The sequence below is a fragment of the Euleptes europaea genome, chromosome 14, assembly GCF_029931775.1.
Source record: "Euleptes europaea isolate rEulEur1 chromosome 14, rEulEur1.hap1, whole genome shotgun sequence".
In the NCBI taxonomy this organism is placed as follows: domain Eukaryota; kingdom Metazoa; phylum Chordata; class Lepidosauria; order Squamata; family Sphaerodactylidae; genus Euleptes; species Euleptes europaea.
In genome coordinates, this window is record NC_079325.1 from 16231637 (window position 1) to 16259346 (window position 27710).

General features: G+C 47.1%; 1 protein-coding gene across 1 annotated transcript; it reads right to left on the reverse strand.

Moving 5' to 3' along the window:
- Positions 1–1169: 1169 nt before the first annotated feature.
- Positions 1170–24658, reverse strand: VSIG10L2 (V-set and immunoglobulin domain containing 10 like 2). The gene is made up of 12 exons (XM_056860812.1): positions 24540–24658; positions 21924–22271; positions 21027–21302; positions 18303–18578; positions 15091–15351; positions 12783–13043; positions 11095–11385; positions 9812–10117; positions 2868–2990; positions 2270–2294; positions 1783–1913; positions 1170–1312 (listed from the first exon to the last, which is right to left on the reverse strand). Exons 1-12 carry the CDS (start codon positions 24616–24618, stop codon positions 1170–1172), a joined length of 2520 nt encoding a protein of 839 aa, XP_056716790.1. The 5' UTR covers positions 24619–24658.
- Positions 24659–27710: the final 3052 nt, after the last annotated feature.

Sequence of the window (27710 nt, forward strand, 5' to 3'; positions counted from 1 at the left end):
CTCGGTGCTTACACAGGGGACTATCTTTACCTTTTAAACAGCCATAAGTGTTTTAACTGATCCTCAAAGGGCCATTGCTCTAGCTCCCTGATAATTTTGGTTGCTCTTTTCTGCACCTAGTCAAGCTCTACAATATCCTTTTCCAGGTGCAGTGACCAAAACTGTACAGTATTCCAAGTATGGTCTCACCATCGATTTGTATAAGGGCAGTATGATAGTGGCAGTTTTATTCTCTATTCCTGTACTAATTATGGCCAGCATGGAATTTGCCTTTTTCAAAGCAATCGAACACTGGGTTGACATTTTCATCGAACTAACCACTACCACTCCAGGGTCCCTTTCTTGGTCTTGCTGTCAGCTCAGATCCCACCAGTGTAAATGTGAAGTTGGGGTTTCTTGCCCCAATGGGCATCACTTTACACTTGTTCATTCTGAAACTCATTTGCCAATCAGTACTTTATATATTGGGTCCTTGGAGCTGATTTAAACCTAGTAGGAAAGCCGGAGTAACCAGACTTCCATTTAATCTACTTTACCAAGTACCTTCTAGAGGCCATGAGAAAGGTTAAAAAATTTCCAGTCCTTCTAAATACTTCAGGGGTGTCATCCATATTTATCTGGGCTGTGGCTCTGGGTTTCATACCAGCTAAATAAAAAAGACACGTTCCACACTCTCAGTGCATCAGACTGTTTAACAGCATTAGTGACACCAATCACTCTTCTGTATGCTTGCTAATAAACAAAGGTATTCAATAATGGTGCCATCTTGGGTGTCCCAGCTAAGTTCTATCCGGGTGTTCTGCAACTACTTACAAATCACATTTAAGACTCATAGGCCATGATTCCTGGACCAAAAGCCGCCCCACTAGGTTCTGCAAAGAGGAAGAAAGGTATCAAATCAGGCAGATTCCCTGAGTCCGTAGAAAGGCAGCCTCCGGATTTTCACAGGCCATTTGTTCTTCGCTCCAAGGGGCGCTGTGATTCTGCCGCTCACATTGCGGGCACGCTCGCTAAAGATGGCCTTTCTCCTTCGAAGGGGCAAAAAGGTCAGCATCTATGACGTGAAAGCCCTTGCTGTGTCACTTCGTGAATAAGGCCTGTTTCTCCCGTCTTCCCCAGCATCATATCTCCCTCCCTGCCCCAGAACAAGGAGCCAGAACTCATGGCAGTCATGGGGTTGCCGTCACTGTGATTGTAACATTAACTGGAGCATCCTCATCGGCGGGAGCTGGCGCAGGCTCTGGGTCAGAGGCATCTTCCTCGGCTGGTGCTGAACCCTCTGGGGCCACCGTAGCTTGCTCTGGGCTGTCCTCTGCAAAAAAAGAAGAGTTGGTTTTTATATGCCGACTTTCTCTACCACTTAAGGAAGAATCAAACCGGCTTACAATCACCTTCCCTTCCCCTCCCCACAGCAGACACCCTGTGAGGTAGGTGAGGCTGTGAGAGAGTGACTTGCCCAAGGTCACCCAGCTGGCTTCACGTGTAGGAGTGGGCAAACAAATCCAGTTCACCAGATTAGCCTCCGCCACTCATGTGCAGGAGTGGGGAATGAAACCCGGTTTTCCAGATCAGCACTGCTTCAAACCAGAGCAGCACTGGAGAAGACAATCATGCTAGGAAAAGTTGAAGGCAGCAGGAAAAGAGGAAGACCCTCAGTTTGCAAGACCTGAGCAAGGCTGTTAAGGAAAGGATATTTTGGATTCATAGGGTTGCCAAGAGTCGAAGCGACTTGACGGCACTTAACACAAACATTAATCAAGAGGTGATCAACTAGGTGTTTACCTGCAGAGGTTTCTTCAGCTGGAGCAGAAGTTTCTCCAGGCTGCTCACTGGCCCCAACATCCACTGCTGTCGTCGCCTCTGGCTCCACATCCTCTGGATTGCTAATGCGCTCTTGAGCTTCTGCGCCATCCCTAAAGGAAGGGGATGCAGCAGGGACATGAGAGTCAGAAAAGTTGGTTCTTCTCAATGCTTTCTCTCAACAAATGCCAAATGATTTTCGCATTTTTTAGGGGGCAACAGGGCTGGTTGCAACCCCTCCAAATCTGATGCCTAAGTCTGCCTAGTAGGTGGGCCGTCCCTGATACCACGCCTTTTGTCTGCAAGCTCTCTTTTGGGAAGCACATTAGTTTAACCTCTCACTCTTGTTTAGGATCCAGTGGGTGGACGGATAAAAGCAGACTGATTCGATGAACGAAACCACAAACTAGCCGAAGGAGGAGATGACAGAAATGAAAGAATTTGGAAGGACATCTTGGATGCCACTTACCTTCTGAAGAGCAGGTCGTGTAACCCTGTGGAGAAATAACAGAAGGGGATAACATTTAAAGAACGGTTTTGCATGAACAGCCAACCTAGAGGTGGCGTCCACCCTGAGCCACGTGCCTGTCCACGTGACCCTGCACTTCTCCTGTCGCTGCTGGAAAAAACATTCACTCTTTAGCGATAAGCCCGTTGCACCCCTCTCAGCTAAGGATTTATTGGGCTCCCTTGAGCCAGCTGAGGAGGAGGAGGAGGAGGAGGAGGAAGAGAAGGAGTAGTTGGTTTTTATATGCCGACTTTCTCTACCACTTAAGGCAGAATCAAACTGGCTTACAAACACCTTCCCTTCCCCTCCCCACAACAGACACCCGGTGAGGTAGGTGAGGCTGAGAGAGCTCTAAGAGAGCTGTGACTGGCCCAAGGTCACCCAGCTGACTTCGGGTGTAGGAGAGGGGAAACAAATCCAGTTCACCAGATTAGCCTCCACCGCTCATGTGGAGGAGTAGGGACTCCAACCCGATTCTCCAGATCAGAGTCCACCGCTCCAAACCACCCCTCTTAACCACTACACCACGCTGGCTCACCGTCTTGAGCTGACCACTCACTTGGATTGTTCTCCCGGTTCCGAATGATATACTGGAACCCCAGAAGAGATGCCACCGTCGCCACGATCATTCCGGTCACTGCTGCACCAATCACGGCTGGGTAGGCATTGAATGGAGGATCAGCTGCAAGAGAGGAAACCGCTGTTGGAGCAGAGGCTAAGGGCCTCTGGGCAGGACTAAAAGGGTTGCCAGCTCCAGATTGGGAAATACCTGGAGATTTTTGGGGTGGAGCCTGAGGAGGGCGGGGTTTGGAGAGGTGTGGGACTCCAGTGCCATAGAGTCCAATTGCCAAAGCAGCCATTTTCTCCAGGGGAACTAATTTCTATTACCTGGAGATCAGTTGTAATAGCGGGAAACCTCCAGCCACCACCTGGAGGCTGGCAACCCTACAAAACGAACCAGACGGATCCCAGTTGTATGTTTCTCTGTATCCATATGCAGAAACGGGGGTTTAGAAAGCCTGGAGTCTCTTCATTGTGCTTCCTTTATATAGCAACTGTCTAAAAACACAATATTTTCCCAACCACTGGATCAGCCTAACATCTTGACATCCCCATTTTTCCTTGGTAGTGGGGTGGGGCTCAGCACCCTTCACAGCAGGAAGCAAAAGCATCTTCCGTGACATAGATATGATGTCCTATATGTGTGACAAATCAATAAATTGTGGGAAAAATCAGCAATGTATTGATTTAGCTACTTGTATCCCGCTTTTCAGCTTACAACATTAAGTACCCAGCATCCTCTCCTTCACAGTATCCTCACAACAACCCTGTTAGGTAGGCTAGGCAAAGAGACTGGCAGGCCCAAGGTCACCCAGCAGCAAGTTTCCATGGCAGACTGGGAATCTGAACCCAGGTCTCCCAGATCCTAGTCTGACAATCTAGCCACTACACCAGACTGGGTGACTTGACCAAATTCTGTAAATGAATAAATAATGCAATATGTGGCAATATTTAAAGTCAGTATTTAATTAAGGCCCTGACCTGGAGAGCCCAGGCTAGCTCAATTTCATCAGATCTTGGAAGCTAAGCAGGTCTGCTCTGGTTAGTATTTGGATGAGAGACCCCCAAGGAAGTCCAGAGTTGGGTATTCAGGGGCAGGCAATGGCAAATCACCTCTGAACTTCTCTTGCCTTGAAAACCCCATGGTGACGCCATAAGTCAGCTGTGACTTGATGGCAGAACAACATTATTTAAGAGTCAGTGTGGCATAGTAGTCAGAGTGTTGGACTAGGTTCTGGGAGATCCAGGTTTGAATCCCCATTCTTCCAGGGTCACTCCCTCACTAGGTTGTTGTTGTGGGGATAAAATGGAGGGAAGAAAACAGTGTTGTAAGCAGTGTTGGTTCCCCATTGGGGAGAAAACTGGAGTTTTAAAAAAAAATTATGCTGGCTTGATAGCAAAGCCATGGTTGACCCCACCAGGCCTTTGTTATGATGAATCTGTATACTCAAAGCCTTTTTCATTCATTAGAATTGTATGTTCATGCTATGCATGATCTTCTCAATAAATGCGGTCACCATTTTGGGTTAGGGTTACCAGCTCTGGGTTGGGATATACCTAGGGTTGCCATCTTCCAGGTACTAGCTGGAGATCTCCTGCTATTACAACTGATCTCCAGCCAATAGAGATCAGTTCACCAGGAGATAATGGTTGCTTTGGCCATTGGACGCTATGGCATTGAAGCCCCTCCCCTCCCGAACCCCACCCTCCTCAGGCTCCGCCCCAAAAACCTCTTGCCGATGGCGAAGAGGGACCTGGCAACCCTAGATATACCAGGAGATTTTGGGGGTGGAGCCTGGGGAGGGCAGGTTTTGGGGTGGGAGGGACTTAAACAGGACATAACACTATAGAGTCCATGTTCCAAAGCGGCCATTTTCTTCACGGGAACTGATCTTGGTCGCCTGGAGATCAGTTGTAACAGCAGGAGATCTCTAGGTGCCACCTGGAGGTTGGTAACCCCACTTGGGGTGCATATACACAATTTGTGTATTTTTCCAGTTTGGGGACATGTGATCGAAAAGCAGGATTGTCTTTCAGGATTTCCAATCAAGTTTACTGAAGCTGAAAAAAATATGCTTGCTGCCCACACAAAATGATGACTGTGCATATTGAAAAGATTGCACACAGCGCCTTTGCCCAGTACATAAGATCTTTGAGCACATCTTCCTAAAAGAGTTGTCGTAAAAGAGCACATCTTCCTAAAAGAGGTGTCCAGCTGTTCTTGAAGCCCCGAGATCACAGGCCTCATTCTGGATAAGAGCCTGAGATAGGGTTGCCAGGTCTGGGTTGGGAAATACCTGGAGATATGGGGGTGGCGCCTGAGAAAGGCGGGGTTTGGAGAGGTGAGGGACTTCAATGCCATAGAGTCCAATTGCCAAAGCGGCCATTTTCTCCAGGGGAACTGATCACTGTTGCCTGGAGATCACTTGTAATAGTGGGAGATCGCCAGCCACCACCTGGATGATGGCAACCCTAACCTGAGACCAAAAACAAGGTGTAGATCGAGGGAGGCCACAGCAAGCAAAGCAGGCACAGTGATCTGTGCAAATTTCAGAAACAAGCCCTGAATGCATCTTTGTTCCTCTGGAAAGAAAATAGTATAATTCAGAGCTCCAAAATCTGGGGAGAATTCAGCTGAGGGTAGGGTTGCCAGGTCCTTCAATGCCATAGAGTCCAATTGCCAAGGCGGCCAATTTTCTCCAGGTGAACTGATCTCTATTGGATGGAGATCAGTTCTAATAGCAGGAGATCTCCAGCCACCACCTGGAGACTGGCAACCCTACTATCGGCTAGAGATCCGTTGTAGTAGCAGAAGAGCTCCACCTAGTACCTGGAGGTTGGCAACGCCAGCTGTGGCGAATTTCAGAAGCATCCCTTAAGAGTGTTTGTACACAGAGCGTTCCAGGTGCAGCCCACTCCTTTTGGCGTAGGAGTGTTACCAAGCGCTTACGTCTTCGGGGGAACTCTTTCTCTGCTTAAGGAAACCCTCAATGAGGCTTTACATAAACTCTGCTCTTGTTCCTGCCGGGGGATCCCGGGGATTCTGCTTTGCATCTGGTTCCAATCTCCTCCGTTTTTCCAAGAAAATAGTTTGCTTGTTTTTCTTGAGCGTTTCGTTTTGGTTTTGCACCTTACTAAAGCTGTCCCCGAGCTGCACCCAGGCCTTGTTGCCACAGCTGCGGGCCTTATGGGGAGATCAGGCAGCCCGTTTTTGCCCGGTCCCGCAGGGTCAAACGCCAGGCACGCACCGCAGACACACGGCAGAAGGCAGGATTATTAGATCCCAGAGTCAGTCCAGTTGCCCCTTGTTACTGGGTCAGCCAGCGGGTCTGAAAGGAACGACTGTTTCCACACCCAATGGGTATATTGTGAGCTAAAATATTTCTGCAGGGCTCTTTTGGCTTAGGGCAAACTAGGGTTGCCAACCTCCAGGTACTAGCTGGAGATCTCCCGCTATTACAACTGACCGCCAGCCAACGGAGATCAGTTCACCTGGAGAAAATGGCCGCTTTGGCAATTGGACTCTATGACACTAAAGTCCCTCCCCTCTCCAAACCCCGCCCTCTTCAGGCTCCGCCCCCAAAACCTCCAGGTATTTCCCAACCTGGAGCTGGCAACCCTATCTGATAAGGATCAGTTCACCTGGAGAAAATAGCCGCTTTGGTGAAGAGAGACTTGTCAATCCTACCACCCGTACCTGCACAACACTCCTAATTGTGGTACTGGATAGGAGACAAGAGCCAATCCCAAGCCAAACACTGGTCATTTGGCACTAACAAGGCCAGTGTTTATGAGAGATCTATTCTCTGATCCTCATCAGTATCCTATGATTAGTTGCAGATGAGTCCACCCAGCCTATATAGAGGAAATCACAGGGCTTGTTGGGACGAGGATAGGGGCGCCAGGTCCCTCTTTGCCACCGGTGGGAGGTTTTTAGGGCGGAGCCTGAGGAGGGTGGGGTTTGGGGAGGGGAGGGACTTCAATGCCATAGAGTCCAATGGCCAAAGTGGCCATTTTCTCCAGGTGAACGGATCTCTGTCGGCTGGAGATCAGTTGTAATTAGGCTTGCCAGGCCCCGCAGCTCCACCGGCGGGAGCTTCACGGGGCCAGGGCGTTAGGGGGCATCTCTCTGCTGCTTATGCGTCGCTTTGAATGCCATGGGCTTCCCAGCAGGGTTGCCAGGTCCCTTTTTGCCACCGGCAGGAGGTTTTTGGGGTGGAGCCTGAGGAGGGCAGGGTTTGGGGAAGGGGGAAACTTCAGTGCCATACAGTCCAATTGTCAAAGTGGCCATTTTCTCCAGGGGAACTGATCTCTGTTGGCTGGCGACCAGTTGTAATAGCAGGAGAGTTTAGTAGCTTCACATTTATACAGAACTTTTGGGGTCTGTTTCATAAAGTATTTACTGTATAAGTAATTAGTGGTCTGTGTGGCTGTTCTTGCATCCTGTTATTTTGCCAATTTCCTCCACTACCTGGAGGTTGGCCACCCTACTTCCCAGAATCCTGAGATTCTGATGGCTAGGTCTTCCTCTCCTGCTTAATCTTGTTGCTTTCGTGTTCTGACAGCCAGACCTCTCGAGCTTCGTCCCGCCCAGTCAAATAGCAGGCAACACTTCTCGAAGGCACCAAGCCCGCAAGGAAAGGAATGTCTTCGCAACGGGCCCAGTGGCAACTATTATATAGGAGGGCGGAGTACACTTCCCAGAAAAAAAAATAATCTGTGGCAGGAAGGATTAACCAAACCATGCAATTAAGCAGAGAAGACGGGGCAGAGAAATGACAATCCCCGTCAGAACCCGTCAGATATAATTTGCCCTTTGCAATCTAATCCCCGCCCCAAGAGTGGCATGCAGGGCCCCGTGGATTCACAAGTCTAAATCCAGCCTCATGCATTACAGCAATACAGGAAAAGGACAGCAAGTGAAGCCACAACACAAGCGCAGAACAGCAGCAGCAAAAGGGAACACAGACAGACCCAAAGCAGATGCTCTGGGAGAAGCAGTCGCCGACGCGGGTTCTTTCTGGTCATTCCAATCACGTTCCAATTTGGCCCTCTCTGTCTCTTTTCACCCAGCCTGGCTTCGCTCCATCCTATTGTGTTTAAACCACCACTGCAAGCCAGATGTGGGGAGCGGAATAGATAAACAGCCGCCGTGTAAAACTTCAGGGGGATCTGAAAAGCTCTGAAGCTTCCCTCCTTCCATGCGAGCCTCAGCCAATGAGGTACTGAAACACTAGCCTCGCATACGTAGTAAGTGGTAGAGGTTAGAGAAGGGAAATGGGACACCGTTTCGAACAAGTACTCCCGAAGCCTGCCATTTTGAAGTTACCTTTTCCTGGAAATTGCAACTGATCAACACAAAACAATCAGGCCATGAAATCTGCGGCAGTCAATCTCCAACAACAGCCATTCCTGTAGCGTGGTGTTTGTAAAAGCAGTTCCACGGAATGGAAGATTATGTCCTAGTTTGGCCAAATGCTCTTGCTTCTACCACCTCACCTGGATTTGTACCAAGAAAAATGGATGTGTCTATATACGATACCTCAGTGCCAAGGGGCTATGAATTAATTATAAGGATTCAGCCTTGGGTAATACTGGGTTCTCCAGTGGCTCACAAAACATAGTAGTATCTCCAGACAAGACCATTGGAATGAAACTGGATTTTTATCTCTGGCAATGGCCAAAACAGGATATGGTAGAAGATCTTTCAAAATTATATATATATATATATATATATATATATATATATATATATATATATATATATATATATATATATATATATATATCCATGCTGTTTGCTGCCAGCTTCCATCTGTCTAAAAGTTACTTCATATACACATGTACATTACTTGACTATTTCTCAAACAACTAAGGATTTGCCTACATGGAGCAGAATAAGGTGGCACGTGAACTGTCCCCCTTCAGGAGATGACGTGTCATTCTGGAATGGTTCCCCAAATGTCTGAATGTTCTTCCCCCATGGAAGTTGAGCCAACATACTCTTTCATCCTGTCCATTTTGGATCTCCTGTTGCCTCCAAGATGTAGGCAACTGTATTTCATGTCCTACCTTTTTTGTATATGAGGTTATTTGCGCACACAGATTTTATTCTGATGTATTTCAGGAAGAACTTAGATCTACCTATAGTAGGTCTACCTGTGGTAGTATATAGCCAATCTTTATTGCTTGCATATTGCCTTGAAATGACACGGAATGGAAATGAGTTTTACCGTAATCATGGATTGTTGGCCATCATCGTACACATATGATACTGCCTCGTATTGAGGCATGTGTAGTTGGACCACTGATTAAGCAATCATTCAATTAATCAAATCCTAGTTTGCCCCAACAAATGCTAGTTTCATCGTCTTCATTCTTGACTCCATGGAGACCCATGGGTATTCTAGCCTGCATACCAGTGAAGATGGCATTGGGGAACAAGCCAGGATTAAATCAGGATGCCCACATTCATATGTCATGCAAAACCATAGTCAAGACTAACTCTGACTAATAAACCAACTTCAAACCATCATTTCCAGTCCCGGTTTGATGTACCCTAGCCAACCACAGTCAGTGGTGTGACCGACACTGAGATGATCACACTAACTCATAGTTTAATTAAACTGCCACACTGAGTCATGGCCTGTTGGATCACTAATTAATCCAGGATGTCCATATTGGTACATCAAGCAAAACCGTAGGTAAGACAAACTGTGATCAACAAGTCAACAACAGCAGTTCTGCAACTGAGGCAGGGGTCCTCCCTAGCTCTGCTACTTGAGAACCTTCTAAATGGAGATGCCACGGATTGAACTTGGGACGTTCTATACAGAAAGCATGTTGCCACCACCCAGGCCATAGAAGGACCATAGCACCTCCCAAGCAGGTTTCCAGCATGAGCTTCGGGGACATTTCTACCACCCTAGCTAACTACTTCACCTGGTGTCTTTACTTCAGAGGGGTGGCCCCTGGTGCGGTGGTTGACAGCCAGGATCCGGAAAGCATACACCACTGAAGGATCAAGCCCGCTCAGTTTCTGGTCACGGACATCAGGGTCGATATCACTGGCTGCTGTTTCCCAGATGGTGATTGCCTGCCTGTTGGTGGTCTTCTTGGCTTCCGTCTGCTGGACTAGAAAGCCCGTCAGGTTACCAGGGCCCTGGGTCTGCCACTCCACCTCTACTTCCGTGTGGTGACGATTATACACCAGCTTACTGATTGTCACGTTAGGAGGGGTCGGGTATTCTGCGGGAGGCAAAGGGGTTGGCTTGTTATTGCTGCCCAGGGGTGGTCTTATGTCCCCACACCTCCCAACTGCCACTCACGCTTTGCATTTGCCTTTCTCACACAAACATGCCAACTCATGCATGAATATAACCTCAACAATACTCTTCATTTCAGTCTAAGTAAGGAGATTAGATGCAGAGGAGGACAAGCCTTCTATACCTTTAATAATCCCAGAGAAAAGGGGAATTTTGGCAGGTGCTGCTTCTCACAAAGGGTGGAGAAAAGATGCATCTCTTGCAATTATCTCTTTTATATGCATTTATTAAAGCTGGAGCAGGGCAGTTGCATTGTGCACTTGGGACTCCTTGTGAGCCGATGATGCAGATTAATTATGGCGATAAAGAGGGAATTTGGGCAGGGGTGTAAGGAAAGCTCTCCCCATTGAAATTCACTCTTCTACACAACTTCTTGTTTTTGTTGATAATACTGCTGATTGTTTTTGTTACTGTGCTCATTTTGGTTGTGTGCCATTTTGGCAATTGTATGTTTGAGAGTTTCATGAGTAGCTCTTTCCTCCACAGAGACCCGGGATATTCTGGTCTACATTGCACATGAACACACATGAAGCTGCCTTATACCGAATCAGAACCTTAGTCCATCAAAGTCAGTATTGTCTACTCAGACCGGCAGCGGCTCTCCAGGGTCTCAGGCAGAGGTCAGTGAAGATAGCACTGGAGGGCAAGCCAAGATGTCCATGCTAGTCATGCAAAACCATAATTAAGATTAACTGTGATTGATATACCAATTTCAAACCATGATCCTGGTGTGACGTACCCTAACCAACCAGAGTCCATGGAGTGTCCTGTGTTCAGATGATCACAGTAACCCATAGTTAGGTTAATAAAACCATGGTTTCATATGATGTCTGAGCTCAGCCTGACTCCACATATGGACCAGCCACAGGGTCCATACTTCCCCAGTATGCATCTACTTACTTTTCACCTGGAGGTTGATGGTGGCAGAGGCATTGCCCACAGCATTCAGGGCAGCACAGCGGTAGGTTCCACTGTCCCTCATCCATTCCGTATCCTGGAGGGTCAAGTTAAACCAAGCATTCCCTTGCTGCAGTTTGTATTTCTGAGCATCGGCTCTAATGACCTGGTTCTTGTTATTGTACCAGAAGACCTCCGAGCCCAGGTAAGCTCCTTGCAGGAGGCACGAAAGTTGGACCTCGTTGCCTTCAAAAAGCGACATTTTGGCTCTCTCTACCACAAGTTTGGGAGGTTCTGTGGGGGGAAAAAACACAAGAGGCTCTGTGTCTTTAACAGCTACACAACACACAAAATAGCAACAGATGCAGCTTCATCTGTCCATATTCTGTATGTCATACAGGAAATTAAGCTACAGAGAATCTGTCTGAAGTCCCATGTAGCATGTACACTCACACCAAGCAGTGTGCTCGAGGCAACTTCAAAACACCATGATCTACATTTGTTCACTATCACACTGCATCATGGTTCTTGTAGGCTTGAGGCTGTATAAATAGCAGCTCTTGCATAAGATAATATAAACATTCACAATATTCTTTACATGGTAAAGAAATGGATCCTGGTTGCATATAGCAAATTTGACAAAAAAATTGCAAACTTTGGTACATCGGCCCTCAATCTTAGAAGACAGTTCTACATTAACAGGGCTGCAATTTTCAATTTTTCCATTTCAAGGTGGAATTTGGCAGACTCCCTAGATGGCAAATATCATTCCAAGATCTATGTATCCTTGTGAAGTTGTGGTCTCCCACAGACACATTCCCAGATGTCTTTCAGGAGGAATCGAGGCAAACAGGCAAAGAACAAAACGTGCTACCATCATAAGAAGGAAAGAAACAGGCACATTTTTGGAAATGTCTTGAAAGTTTTTGCTGCTGCTGATCACCTGGCTGAACAAGCACACTGGATTTAAATTAAAAGCAGCTCGCCTGTTCCACAAGACAATGAGAAACACATACCTGTGCAGATGGCCATTAGGTTTATGGCCATGAGAATATCTTTACAGGGCTGGATTTATGGGCAGGCTACTCAGGCAGGCAACAGCCTGGTGCACAGGGCTTGGAGGGTGCTGCTTTCAATGAGCGTTTGTCCTGAACTATCTATTCCACTATCCATTCAAGAGCTTGAACACACAGTACATTCCAAAGGACTGGGGTTAGCTTTATAAGGCTACTGGTCCATCCAACGTTGGGTCACATGAACACATGAAGCTGCCTTAAGTTATACTGAATCAGACCCTTGGTCCATCAAAGTCAGTATTGTCTACTCAAACCGGCAGCGGCTCTCCAGGGTCTCAGGCAGAGATCTTTCACATCACTGTTTTTAAATGAGCTGATTTTAAATGGTTGATAGCTCTTACTGGTTTGATGGATTTCGTTGTAATTTTTAGCTAACATTATTTTGCATTTCACTAATTTAGCTAACATAGTTTTGCATTTTACTAATTTGGAATATTTCCCTTTTTATTATATATATTTATAACTGTTAGAGGTAATTGTTGCCATGTTTGTATTGGCCTATGGCTACATGCAAATAAAACTCACTCATTCAATTCAGTTGCTACTTGATGGCACAGCCTTACATATAAACCAGCTTAGACCTTTTAAAAACAAAATAAAGACTTTCACGCTTACCCAACCGGACGTGGCACTCGGCAGCTTTTGCCCGGAGTGGGTGGGCTGCGACGCAGGTGAATCTCTTGCCCCCAAGGGTGCGGTTGGATTTCAGGACCAGGATGTTGTGGGATTGCTTCAGCCCTCCGAACACATGTTCGCGCCAGTCTCGCCACCAGAGTGTCATCCGGGGAAGTCCTCCAGGCCAGTCACAGGTCATCATGAGGAACTCGTTTTGCTTTGTCGCCATTGCCGAACAGGTGGGGCTCCCACCTGGAACCCCTGAAACACAAAGAGAATGTTGGAGGAAGCTTCTAGATCAGGGGTGTCAAACTCATTTGCTACGAGGGCCGGACTTGACATAAATGTCACTTGGTCAGGCCGGACCATGTGTACCATAAAATTTAATGCCAAGTACCGGAGATACAAACTTTATAGAAGGCACAGGAAAAGCCAATTAATTATATTATGTTTTTATTTAAAGTACAAACATGCTTAAAACAATAACACTCTTAGGCCATTTATGCAGGGTCAATTCTGATGCTCGCTCAAAGCACTTTTTTTAAGTGCGACCTTTAAAATGCCTACTCACGATCCTGACACAAAAGGAGAAATTCCACCAACACCACCCACTTGCCTGCTCCTTTGTTCCTTCCATTAGCAACCACCATTTGCCTAGCTAACGAGCGGCTGTGATTTTGCATGCTTCCTTGAGGGGATTCTTCGAGGTGGGGCGGAGCAAACACAAAAGGTCACGCTAAAAGTATATGCCGGTTTCACAGTCACTTTCTGAATGCCGGTTCAGCATGAAAAACTAAAAAAAAAAAAAAATTCGGGGCACTTCAGCCTGAAACGCACTGCTAATTACCAAGCGTAAATGGCCTTACAGTATTTTCTTTTATTTAACAGTCTTTGATCGTTGACATCTCGGGAGCAGGGGGGATGGCGAGCCCGCAGCGGGTTCACCAGCCCAGATTGTGATGGGGGTGTGTGGCTGCCTTGGCTGGCTCATGGACCAGATAAGAGCTCTCAGGGGGCCAGATCCGGCCCCCGGCCTTATGTTTGACACCCCTGTTCTAGATAGAGATGTCACCGTTTGTGATGAAGAAATGCCCTATATTTTTTACAGTGGCTTAACATGGAGAAATCAACAGGGGAAGCTTTACCCAGAATGGAAATGCTGTGATAGGTAGGGTTGCCAGCTCCCCCAGGTACTAGCTGGAGATCTCCTGCAATTACAACTGACCTCCAGCTGATGGAGATCAGTTCACCTAGAGAAAATGGCCGCTTTGCCAATAGGACCCTATGGCATAGAAGTCCCTTCCCAAACCCGGCCCTCCTCAGGCTCCGCCCCCAAAATCTCCAGGTATTTCCCAACCAGGACCTGGCAACCCTAGTGATAGGGAAAGGTCATGATGTCCATCTGTTGTGCTGCTCTGAAAGGCATATAGTGGTAATGAAAGGGGTCACCATCTCTCCAGGGGAAGGGTACCAACCTTTGAACCAGACCTTGTAGCTGTACCTTGACCTTCAGGGTACCGTCTCCTCCCATACTATCCAGCCCAGCAGAGGTGAAACTGGTGATCACTAGATACAGGGCATTTTCTGAGGTGGCACCTTCAAGACACCCTTCACTTGAGGCTCGCCTGGTGGCTCCTTCCCTTTCTTCTAGGCGCCACGCTACAGCACATCTTTTTACCCAGTATTTTAATTAGGGGTTTATCTTGACAGCTTTTCAATGGTCTGCTCTGATTTGTGGGTACTTTTTATGCTGTTTATGTTTATTGGCTTCCGGTTTTTTTAATAGCTTGTGTTTTTATTGGCTTGTGTTTTATACTGCGGTTTTTAATTGCAAGCTGCCTTGAGCAGAACGCTGAAGAGGTGGCATAGAAATATTCTGAATAAATAAATTTTACAATGGTTTGATCTCTATGTATTCCCACGCTGGAAAAAGCAGATCACATCAACAGTAAAGCCACAAGAGCAGGCTGGGTTGTGATGTAGTTTGGGCTGATACCGTGTGGCTGGCTCAAGCATGGCTGAGTGGGGATTTGCGCCCAGATCTCCCAACTCCTCCACCCCAAGGCTATCCTTTACAAACCAGGAAAGGTGGAAAGGTTGAGAAGCCTTCGGCATGAATTTCTGGCCATCCCCAAACCTCTCTAGTTGAGCGCTCTGCCATGAATCTTGCTTCTGATGACTGGAAGCTCCCTTTGGCTCAGAAGGAAACACAATCAAGATGAGGACATCATGAAGGAGATGAGGTCTGAGTTTTCAGCTCACAGATTTCAGGAAACCTTTCTAGGAGACGGAGGAAGTCAGCACTTACACACAGTTGTCCGGCACATGGCGTCCTCTCTAAGGCCCGGGTGGGAGGCAAGGCACGTGTACGAGCTCCCATTCCGAACATCCACACCTCGAAAGATTTGGGTGGCGTTGGAGGCGGTGGCCGTGCTGTTTCCGTCCTCTCTGGACTTCACCCACCGCAGCTGCGCCAGGGGGAACCCGCCCTGCCACGAACAGCGCAGAACGAGGTCTCGGAAATTGGCGGCTGGCAGCGGCATACAGCTGAGCTTCCCTTGGGGCAGATCTGTGCGTGGGGGGCAAAGACTGTATCAAAAGCAACAAGGAAGTACCAACTCCAAGGACGTCATGGGGGGCCTCTTGCCTGGGGTAGGCTTGGCACCACAACGGCAAAGGCAAACTAGAGTCACTACCTGCCTTTCCTGTCTCATATCCCACACGTCTGTTCAATTTTCTGTGTGTGCGCTTCTTTGATACCAGTATGTTGGTCTTTCTTCAGCCTTTGTGTGGCACTCATAGAGTTGTGGGCAGGACAGCACGGGAGCATGTTCCTACCATCTTATGATGAGCTCTTTTACCCTGGTCAGCCATTCAAGCTAGCACAAACCTGCACTAGGTAGGCCCTGCTGGGTAAGAAGAAACAGTCCATCTAACCAGCATCCTTTCTCACAATGGCCTCCAACAAGCCAACAAGCAGACCATAAAGGTAACAGGCCTGCTCTGCTGTTGCCTTTCCCCCGCAACTGATGTTCTGAGGTACACTGCCCCTGGACATGGAGGTTTCATTTAGTCATTGATGGATCTGTCCTCCATGGATTTGTCCAGCCCCCTTTTAAAGCCCACCAAGCCCCTGGCTGTAGCAGTAGACCCCCAGGGCCATTTATGCATGGCTGTTTCCTCGCGGTCACCCCGCCATCTACTTCGGGGCTTTGCTTTGATTATGCTTGCATTTTCTCACTGTCAGAGGTCGCCTCGCTCTCGCCGTGCACTTCCATGCGTTTCCCCTGCATTTTCTGGATACTGGCTAAACCCGAATCCAAAAAATGCAGGCAAAATGCGTGGAAACGTGGGGAGAGAGCGAGGTAACCTCTGATTGTCAGAAAATGCAAGCGTAAGCAAAGCAAAGCCCCGTAGTAGTCGGTGGGGTGACCACGAAGAAACAGCTGTGCATAAATGGCCCATGTTAAGTCTATACTGTGGGGAAAAGTACTTCCTCAGTGTATTGCTCATCAAACTCATGGGGTAATCACAAATTCAACTATCACAGGAGAGGAAGACAAAGCTCTTTCTATTTAACATTCTTCATCAAGCATATATTTATAAACCTTTAACATAAATCACCCTAGTCATTTAATAACAACAAAACACACAATGAAAAAATGTTCCACTTTTTAGCCCTTTCCTCCTACAGAAAATGCTTTGAAGTCTTCATCGTTCTGGCAGACCTTTTCTGCCTCTTTCTTCCATCATAATCTTTCCCAAGCTGGAGGTATCCTCACAAGCAAGAGAAGCAGAGGGTTGCCTTTTGGGCCAGAGCAGCCAAATTAATGTATCTGTAGCTTAATTGAGGGAGGGGAGGCGGCATGGCATAGCCTGATCTCATCAGATCTCGGAAGCTAAGCAGGGTCAGTACTCGGAGGGGAGACCACCAAGGAAGACCTTGCCGAGGCAGACAGGGGCAAACCACCTCTGATTCCCACTCCGATTGAAAGCCCCTTGCTGGGGTCACCAGAAGTCTGTTGCAACTTAACACCAGTTACATACATGCATAGTTTAAGTGAGCAACCCACAAAGATCTTTTGAATCCCCTGCTATGTTAAATTTGGAGTTCCCAAAGTTCGCTAGATCACCCTAAGCAATTTCAAGGAGAATCATGACTGCTGCAGCCGGACATCCTGGAGAAAGTATCATCTGCAGAATGGCTGCTTGTCATGCAAACGCCAGAAGCACGTGGACTCCGCCAGGAAACAAAAAGTTGTCAACTTCCTGTCTGTATGGAGTTACTTGGCTGGGAAATGCAATGGAGGGGTGGCCCAGTGTGGTATCTGTCCCAACCCAGGCAATGCAAAGTCTTTCCGATTGTGTTCATGTCAATGGCTAGCTGGGAATTTCATTTTTGGGGTAGGCTGTTTACTTTCTTGGACTTCCACTGACATGAACATCACATACCATATTATGGCCTGACTTCTTTCTCTCTCCAGTGTCTTTGTTTGTGCCTGAACTCCAGACATAAGCTCAGGTTCCAAGATTCATGCCAAAATATTACCTAATATCCTAGCTACACATGCAGCAAGTGATGCACCTTTTATGGATCGTATCCTTTCAGACAGCATATGGTAGAATTTCTCATTTGAATTCTCCATCGTCAAAATAGCTCCCTGGTTATAGGTGGTATCTAGGATGTGCAAGTTTCCTATGTGCAGGGAAGATTTCTTTGCTGGAGAAGCATTACTAATGGGACGCCCTCCCACCTGCCATCTGAGTATGGTACAGTTCAGAAACACCTGTACCATGTGATTCTGCCACATATATAGACATGCTCTACATTACCTTAGTGAGGGCTGTTTGTTTCTTGATATTGAAAAACACTTGAGTGTTCCATAGACTGATCCAAACTAGCATCTATTCCGGGCACCAAACAAAGAAGCTGCTTCAGCTCACCTAAAAAAGTCTCCAGAGCTATGCACTGCTCTCAGATCTGCAGATATTATCTTCGTTGAAAATCCTTCTTTTTGAAAACCCCTAATAAACTGCAAACCCCGCTACCAATTACAGTGCCTCACAAATAGAGAAAAAAATTAAAAACCTTCTGTTCTCCCTCCTCCTCTTTTGCAAAAAGAGCCAAATTAGAAGAGTCTGACCAGAAAGAACAACAAAATTGCCACAGCCGGTACACAGAAAACCTCAGTAAGTATAGTAGCAAGACAGCAAGATATCCACCCTTCTGTTTTCAGCATAGTCCTGCATACTGCACAAACTTTGCTTTGGATGATTTGCTTTGACCATCACAGGACCATCAAAGGTGAAACCATCTCACGGAGATGCACCGATCACCCTCAATCCCCTCTGATGTTCTACATAATGTCTCTTGGACATTTTCCCAACTCCTCTTCAGCTGTTTCAGGATCATGATGCACGAGAAGGAGGAAGCAAATAAAATGCAGAAGACAGAGAGGAAAGAGGTGCGACAGCACATGCCAGAGCCTCATGCCCAACACATGGGGAGGAATTACTTACAGTAGACTGTCAAGGTGATCGTGGTCTGGGTACGTGTGTTCAAGTGGGTGTTCTGGGCCAGGCAAGTATAGGTGCCTGTCTGAGTCCGTAAGATCCTGGTGATCACATATTTTTGGCCAGAGTAGACTTGAGAGCTGTTGTAGAACCAAATGTAGTGGCTGGGTGGATTAGAAGGAGCCAAGCAGGTCATGATCACTTCTTCTTGCTCATTGGCTGAGAAGCCATGTTGGTTAATGGCAAATGGTTCCACACTGATCACCGGCTCATCAGGCCCATCTGTAGGACAGAGCATGTAGGAACAAATGAGAATACGGGCTCAATGCCTGAGGTGGCTCGTGACATTGTATGACATCACCTACGATGTCACGTATGACCTCAGAGTTCAAAATGAATCAAAACCTTTACTTCACACCAAAGGTTGCAAATATATTCCAGGGGCTATTCAGGTTTTTAATCTGAAAATTACTCCAATTATCCTCTGTGGTGTTGCCATCTGGATAACAGTCATCAATGAATCTATAGATCCTCCACTGCTTCAGTTCTTACGAAAACTCCTAAATGCCCCTCGATGTGTTGCTGGTGTTACTCTTCGTTCCGAGTTTGGCCAAATGTCACTTGAAGCTAGGGCGTGGTTGGCCGCCTTTAAACTACACCTTAAACTGTGCTTTAGCACTGAGGGGTTCCTAGCTTCTCTGAAGCATGACCCTTTTAAATCCTCATGGCAAAAAATCTTAGATGAGAAACTGTCGTTGTTGGGCTTCTCGCAGGATATGTTATTAGATCTTGGGAAAACTGAAGCTTTTACCAAAATTAAAAAGCGCATTAAAGAGCTCGATTATAACAGCACTACTTTTCGTGCTCGTCGCGTCTGTTCATCCCAGTTCTTCGGAATACCCCCTCCGCGTGGTCTGCCTGCCTATACATATTATCTGACAACTCCTCGTCTCTGTAGAGCTTTTTGCTTGGCTAGATTGAATGCTAACCCTTCTATGGTAATGCAGGGCAGAATTCTGAATATACCATACTCAGACATGATCTGCCCTTGCTCATCTGGCTGTATTGACTCATTAGCCCATGCCCTTTAGGAATGCAGCTTTTACGAGGAACTTCGATCGCACTATATTTCCCCCCTTTTAATATACAAATCCAATGCCTCTGTGACTGACATAATGCCTTTTTTACTAAGCGATAGGGACCCCAAGGCTACATTGTCAGTGGCAAGACTTGTTTCAGTCCTTATATCCCTCCAACACCAGACATATGCTGCTCAAGATCAATTGATCAAGGAGCTTCTAAGGGATAAAAGGCAAAACTTTTACACATCAGTAAAAACCAATTAGTGGAGCAGGCAACACTTTTGATTCAACGAGTAGCGAACAAGGCAAATCCGCCTTGAGTCTCCGTGAGAAAGGCAGACTAGAAATACTGTAAATAAATAAATGCATAAATACATCCTCCCCCCCTTTATTATTAAGCTCAGATGACCAAAGATCTTGAGCATACATAAATAAATAAATACAATTTCAAGAGAAAACTAAAGTGACAAGAGAAAGGAACTTTACTTCCATGAGGCATGGAGCAATTCTTATAATGATATTAACAGCGCATTCCTGAGATTCGGCGTGGGGGAAGGGCAAGGAGAAGGCGCCGCCGCGCCGCCTCCTAAAGCCGTTCCCCACATGCTGAAAAACAAAAAAAAAGCCTTTTAGTTTTTTTTGTTTTTTGGGGGGGGTAAAACGGGACCTTTTCACCCTATAGAGAAAAGTGAGGCTACACCTGCTAAAAAGCAGGCACAACTTCGTTCTTCTCCGCACCGGCGTTCCTGAGGCAAAAGGGCCCCAGCTCTCCCTGGGAACACCTTTCGGGACACCGGAACGCTGCCTCCCCCGGGATGCAAGCATGGGCTTTTACGCCAGTGGGACGCTGGTGGAAGGCCCCATAAAGTCCTGGGGTGGCGCTGCCACGGCAGCACCCAGCGCCCAGTGTCCGGGCCTTCACACCAGCATTCGGGCCACGAACACTGCCATAAGTAGCCCGGACGCCGGCGCGGGGGGCCCGAACTCTGGCGCAGCACCTTCCTGGCCTCCTAAGGGCTTTCGCCCTGGAGGCTCAGGAATGCACCGTTAGTGACTTCCACTCAGGATTTCTGTTCTCTGCTGTTATTTCCATGGAACTTCTAAATACAGCTACTCGGAATACTTGCATTCCTCACATTGTGGGAACGGCAGGTACAGTCTGAGACATCTCTAACAGTGAATTAATAAAAAAAAACTATACAGGAGATCAAGGGCAATTCTTTAGGACTGAGGACCAACTAAGGGAATAGGCTAGGCGAAGGGAATATGGCAGGCCCAAGATCACCTGGAGAGCTTCATCGCAGATTCCTGCTTGCCTCTTGGGCCTTGCTCCTCTTCTATCCTTTAGACGAAAGGTAGCCAGTGGCTATGCCTAAGAGTAGTATGTGTACCTTATTGCTGCAACTCTACTGCTGCAGGGGGCACTGCTGAAAAAGGCACTCCGACATTTTGTCATTACATTGGTCTTGTTCTCCTTTGCGTCTGATCACCCTGCTTTCAGCCCCAGTCCTACTGGAGCAATTTAAATCCTCCCACATGCTTCAAGAGGTGGCTAATACTTGTTTTCCTCTGGCACCTTGAGACACAGTTGAACTTCAAGCAACATACAACGAGAAGAGACCAAACATCTGGCAGGGCGGTTACTTACAGATGACATCAAGGTACATCCTGTCGCTGGTTTGGCTATTGACCTCGTTTTGGGCAGTGCAGGTGTACCACCCCATTTGAGTCCGGTTAGCTGACGTGATATTGACCAGACTACCCACAGCGTCTGTGACATTCACCAGGCCATCCCGGTGAGTGTGGCGCTGCCAGGAATATTCGACAGGCGGCGTCCCCTCTTTCACAGCGCACGTCATCAGTACAGGCATGCCTTCTACTGGCGTCGAATTGTTCATCTGGAGGAAGGGCTGGGGAACAGGAACTGGGAGAGACCAAACATAGCCCTGAGCTTGCCCTGTCCAGAACGCCAGAGAATCCAGGCTGCAGCAGGATTCCACCCTGAGGCTGAGGCTGTGTTCATGCAGGGAGGATTCTCTGTTTTGCATTCACTGCTGCTGGGAATGCAGAAGCATTTTGCATCGGCAGTGGAACACCCACCTGAGATTTTTCTGTGTGCTTTCCTCCATCAACTGCCTTTCCCCCTGCAATTCCCCCCACCCTCTCAACAGAAGGCTTAAAAAAAATCAGTAATTGCTGTAGAACTGCTAATGGGAGGGGATGTGGCTCAGTGGTAGAGCATTTGCTTGGCATGCAGAAGGTCCCAGGTTCAATCCCCGGAGTCTCCATTAAAGGGACCAGGCAAATAGGTGATGTGAAAGACCTCTGCCTGAGACCCTGGAGTGCTGCTGCCGGTCTGAGTAGACAATACTGACTTTGATGGACCAAGGGTCTGATTCAGTAGAAGGCAGCTTCATGAGTTCATGTATTCAATGTTAATCTCTGAATGAGGATTTGAGCCAAGATTTGTCCTGGTCTGACAAGTACATCACTCCGGCTCTCACTGCAAGAATGATCTCTCCACCGTTCAGATGCATGGACTTACCCAAGACAGTGAGTTCAACATAGAAATAAACCGCTTTGATCTCCTCGTCTTCCTCGTACAGCGCCTGGCACATGAACCGCCCTTCCGCTGCCATTTGCAGGTTCTCGATCTCCAGGGTGCTGTTCTTCAAGGTCACGTCCCCCAGCACTGCAGCCGCTTTCTCCACCTTGGATTCTAGGCCATTGCTGATGGCAACAGCCCTGGGAATGAGGGAGCCCAGCTTGGTGAAACTCCAGAAGACGACCATGGGCAGGACCACGTCGCCACACAAGAGCCGCACGGAGCGATCGCGCACTCCTTTGACCACCTGTTCCTCGTACTTGGCATCTTCCAAAGGGAGTAGCTGACCTATGGGGAGCAGAGAACTTGAGTTGCATGGGGTTCTCTGAGAGAGAGACACTGGTAGATTTTACAAAGGACAGAATTCAAACACTTGGCTCTTCATTCATTCATTTCCCTCGATTTAACAGCCACTGGCTATCCATCAACCACTTCATGCTTTTAAAAGGGGAAATTGAATTTAATTGTTCCTTGACACTATAAAGAGAAAAGTTGACACATCTTTCACACAATTGACCGATCTATTTGACAGCAGATAATGCAGTATCTGCTTCTCAGAAAGTGTCTTTAGCTGTTTTATCAGGGGAATGATATATTTATTTCATGCAATATTATTTTGTGGACATGCTAAAACAAGGTGGGCTAGGGAGTCCATTTGATCTGGACAAAATGTGCATTTTTGTTCTTCTGCAGTACTTTTATTGTATTGCCTTTGTGTCTCATCTGAGTCTAGGGCATTACGTCTCGCCAATAAGAAAGCTCATCTGAACTTATGAATTTCTAACCAGCGGAAATAGTCTGGCAAGGAGAAAGTTCTGTTGAAGAGTATCTGTAAGAAGCAAGGCGAACATTTACCATTTATGTCCTTAAACACAAAAGACCAATCCTCGTTTCAGATCTTATTTTGTAATTGTTTACAGCTTGCTTTCCAAGTACTCATTCATTCGTTATATTTCCAGCTTCATTCCAAAGGATCTGAACATTTCATATAAAGATATAAAGAAAACTGTGCCCCACAACCCAGCAGTGTTCTTGCTGGGGAGCAGGAGATAAATATATCATTGACTTATGTTGCTCTTGAAGAGACTCCCCACCCCACCCGTTAGCCTTCCTCTTATTTCTTCAGCCACAGGGCAACTTTTACTTCTGCCATTAACCTGTGTGGATCATGACTACCATTTGTTTTCTATGCCAGGGGCTCGGCCCTCAATGCCTGAAGAAATCGCAGATGCTACCTGTCAGGATAGCTCAGGCTAGAGGGAGGGTGGGCCCGACTCCTTATCATGTAGTCTGAATACTGCAAGATGGGCATCACTACAGTTTTGTCTAAAGTGACCTTACGGGAGTTGTCCTTTTCACAAATGTGTGTGAAAGTATTTGAAGGGCTGCCATATAGAGGATGGAGCGGCGTTGTTTTCTATTGCCCCAGAAGGGTGGACCAAAACCATCAGGTTGAAATTAAATCAAAAGAGTCTTTGACTAAACATTAGGAAATGTTGGGGAGAGGCCGTGGCTCAGTGGTAGAGTGTCTGCTTGGCATGCAGAAGGTCCCAGATCCAATCCCCGGCATCTCCAGTTAAAGGGACTGGGCAAGTAGGTGATGTGAAAGACCTCAGCCTGAGACCCTGGAGAGCTGCTGCTGGTCTGAGCAGACAATACTGACTTCGATGGACCCAAGGGTCTGATTCAGTATAAGGCAGCTTCCTGTGTTCATGTGTTCCTGACAGAGCGGTTCCTCAGTGGAACAAGTTTGCTCGGGAGATTGTGGGCTCTCCTTCTTTGGAGGTTTTTAAGCAGAGGCTAGATGGCCATCTGTCAGCAATGCTGATTTTGTGAACTAAGGCAGATCATATGAGGGAGGGCAGGAAGAGATGAGTCAGTGCTGGGCTCTGTAGCGCTTTCTTACATGCCCAGAGAAACCAAACCCAGGTAACTCTGCCCTTGGAACATCTTGACGCTTGGGGAAGTGTGGAACGTTCACATTATGGCTTGGCACAAAATGACTTCCAATCAAAATCATCATAAAGTAGGACTCTTGCCTCCAAAAGCTCATTCTACAGAAAGTATTTGCAGTGTTTTGCCTAGTAAAACTCAGCTGGTTCTTTAAAAAAAAAAAAAAGGATTAGACAAGTTCATAACTCATATCCACAATAGTTAAATGGAACCTCCATGTTCAGAGGCAATATACCTCATAGTACCAAATGCTGGGGACAACCAATGGGCACAGGGCTCTATTTGTAGAGTTTCCTAGAGCTACCAAAGTTTTGGGAAGCAGAAACCTTTGCTGCATCCCTACATCATTGGATACTATGCTCTGCTAGAGCTACAACAACCATTCGTAACGGGATTGTCTTGTCCACACAGGGAAATCCAGCAGCAAAAGAGGTGTGGATGCATCTCTTGACTGGACAGACCCATGGTCTGACCCAGAAGGGCTCCCAGCAAATCAATTCAACGTGAAGGGTCTAAAGGACACTTTGCTGTTTTCTCATCTCGGATATACACATTCTTTCTGCATTGCAGCTGTCCTGGCAAAAGCTCCAGCGGGTTACTCACCATAAGCCACCGTCGGGAGGAGGTAGAAGATTTTCAGCAGGCTCCTAAACTGTAGGCTCCTCGCCAATCCATAACCCATTGCTCCATGTCAGTGCATGAGAAAGGAGCCAGAAGCCAGAGATGCCTTCGGCTTTGTCCAGCCTGGCACCCCTCCCTCGCCTACACGCAAGTGCCTCCAGTTCTGATGCTACTTATTCCAATTCCTGCTTCTTCTTCAGACCTTGCTAACCTCCGCGACATGCAAGCAGGGCTCTCCTTCTCTCCTTTCAGCCTCCCGTGTGCCAAAATGCAGCCCTCATTAGTCTCCGATTACTCTGAATTGCCCCTGATTAATTTTCAATTATTCATTTCTTTTCTTCTCCTTAATCTCATTTCCTCGATCTATTATGCAGAAGCTTCTTTTTCGGAAACAGCAAAAAAACTAGCCAACTTTCCCATCTCCTTGGGTGCAACATCTTCAAGGGGAGGTCTCTGGAAAAAGAGGATGGGAAAATATTCAAGGTTGCTTCTACAACCAGCCATTTTTTGCAGATACCGTTTGAATAGTCAGGTTTTCCAGAGAATCCTGATGACATGTGAATACCATTGTTTATCCCACTGTCCTCCTGTCTTTTTCAAGACCTGGTTTCTGTCTATTTTACCTGCAATTACAGCACCAGCCTTTCGTGTCTAGAATGGCAAATTACTTTTGACTTAGCCAGGACAGAATGGTGGTCTGCAAGACAGTGCATGAGGTGGTTGCTGAAGCCACCTTCCTGCACTTGTTGGCCTGCATTTCCTGGTTGCGCTGCCACCTTGATTTGCCCAGCACCCAAAGATTGTTGAGGGTGAAAAAGAAAGTAAAAATATATTTTATTACTCAGTTAAAATCCCCAAAATTCCCTACATGTTTCACCAAGAGGCTTCTTCAGGGGAATTGGTTAGTCTTGCAGTGATTTTCCAGAAAGAGTACAAGATCAGTAGCCACTAGGGTTACCAACCTCCAGGTACTAGCTGGAGATCTCCTGCTATTACAAGTGATCTCCAGCCAATAGAGATCACTTCACCAGGAGAAAATGGCCGCTTTGGCAATTGGACTCTATGACACTGAAGTCCCTCCCCAAACCCCGCTCTCCTCAGGCTCCACCCCAAAAACCTCCCGCCGGTGGTGAAGAAGGATCCAGCAACCCTAGTGTCCACTATATTCAGAGCCCCAAGGAATTGTAGTGATAGACCTGCTTCCAGTTGATTGTAGATAAGCTTCACAGCCCTCTTTTGGAAGCGGTCCGAGCTCCCAAAGGAAAATCTGGGTCTTCCATTTCAAATCTAGAAACGTATCAGGGAGTAAGGTCTCTTAGAACAGAGTTACCCATATTTCTGATTGCTAAGACCCACCTTTTGTCTGAGATGAAATTGGATACATGGCAGTATCAAACAGTAAATGCAGGTGGCTCAGGCTAATCAGAAAAGCTGTTAAAGTGGACCATCCACAAACTAGGCAGGGGCATGCATGGTAACTCCACAGGTATGCAACAAAATCTGTAAATCAACCAAAGGAAAGGGGAGGGGGCCAGTGAAGGCTGAGTATGCTCCAAGAGGCACAGATTGTTGAAATCAGTTCAGAATCACTTAAAAGGGGGCAAAAAGAGGGAGACGGGGAAATGGGCTGGTTCAAGTCCATCAAAACTTACAGAATCCTAGAAGGCAAAGTTGGGTAGATAAAACTTCCCAACTGCTTTCTTCTCATCCCTACCCCACAATTCCTTGTGTCCTCCTGGTTCTTACTGTTATACCCCACCCCAAAAACCTTGCTGCTACAATGAACAAGAGTAAGAAGAATCATTTGCATGCTGCATGGAGTCACTGTTCTGTGCATCGTTTCAGAAGGTCGCTGTATTGGTCTGCAGTAGAACAGCTACATTCAAGTTCAGTAGCACCTTAGCCAGTGTGGTGTAGTGGTTAAGAGTCGTGGCTTGGAGCGGTGGTCCGTGGACTCTGATCTGGAGAACCAGGTTTGATTCCCCACTCCTCCACATGAGCGACGGAGGCTAATCTGGTGAACTGGGTTGGCTTCCCCACTCCTCCACACAAAGCCAGCTGGGTGATCTTGGGCTACTCACACTCTCTCAGCCCACCTACCTCACAGAGTGTCTGTTGTGGGGAGGGGAAGGGAAGGTGACTGTAAGCCGTTTCGAGTCTCCCTTAAGTGGTAGAGAAAGTCAGCATATAAAAAACAACTCTTCTTCTTCTTCGAGACCAACAAGATTTTGGGAGTATAAGCTTTTGAGAGTCAAAGCTCCCTTCATCTGATACGTTCTGTGTATGCCTCCTGGCTGAAAGACCAGAACAATGACTCATACAGGGATGCAGCATGCACCATTGATTGCAGTGAGATAATTTAGCTAGTGCTGAAATCTCTCTCAAGGTATTTATTGGTATTCTAAAGTGACTAACTCTGGCTGGATCACACTCCAAGTTTACAGTATAATGTGAGCTGGTTGGTTATTGGAGCTCTATCTGGATAGTCATATTCTAGCAACTCTCCATTGGCTAACAGTGCAGAAACGACACCTTAATTCAGAACAAAATCCTCAGGAGGCCCCATTTATCATAACACAGATCTAGTTAGACTCAACACCTTCCGTCAGAATGGAAGAAGGCCAGCTATTCGGCGGGAGAGTATAATAGCAATGATAAGAAGGGTTGTATCACTTGAAGTGCAACCCTAGGGACACTTACTCAGAAGCAAGACCCATTTTATTCAAGGGGACTTACTTCTAGGTAAATGGGCATAAGATTGGAGCCTTACAGCCCAGTCCTAAAACCCTCAAGGCTGGTATATCTCGGAGTTACACTGCTGCAGGACTTATATTCAAGTACTATAATCACTAGAGAGCCAGCGTGGTATAATGATTAAGAGTGGTGGGCTCTAATCTAGAGAACTGGGTTCAATTCCCCACTCCTCCACATGAAGCCTGCTGGGTGACGTGACCTTGGGCTAGTCACAGTTCTCTCCAAACTCTCTCAGCCCACGAAGAGGCAGGCAACAGCAAATCACCTCCAAATGTTTCTTGCCTTGAAAACCCTACGGGGTCGCCATGAGCCAGCAGTGACTTGATGGCTCTTTCCATCACCACCACTATACACACTGCATTTACCAGGAGTTTAGCGCTGCTTGAGGAAGAGGAACAC

What these genes read in the sequence shown, in the direction of transcription:
- VSIG10L2 (XM_056860812.1), bottom strand. Translation starts at nt 24,618, where the DNA reads ATGGGTTATGGATTGGCGAGGAGCCTACAGTTTAGGAGCCTGCTGAAA. An exon ending in TGTTGAACTCACTGTCTTGG is followed by an intron (nt 21,303 to 21,923) that starts GTAAGTCCATGC and finishes GGTCTCTCCCAG; the next exon opens with TTCCTGTTCCCCAGCCCTTC. An exon ending in AGCTGAAGAAACCTCTGCAG is followed by an intron (nt 1,313 to 1,782) that starts GTAAACACCTAG and finishes CTTTTTTTGCAG; the next exon opens with AGGACAGCCCAGAGCAAGCT.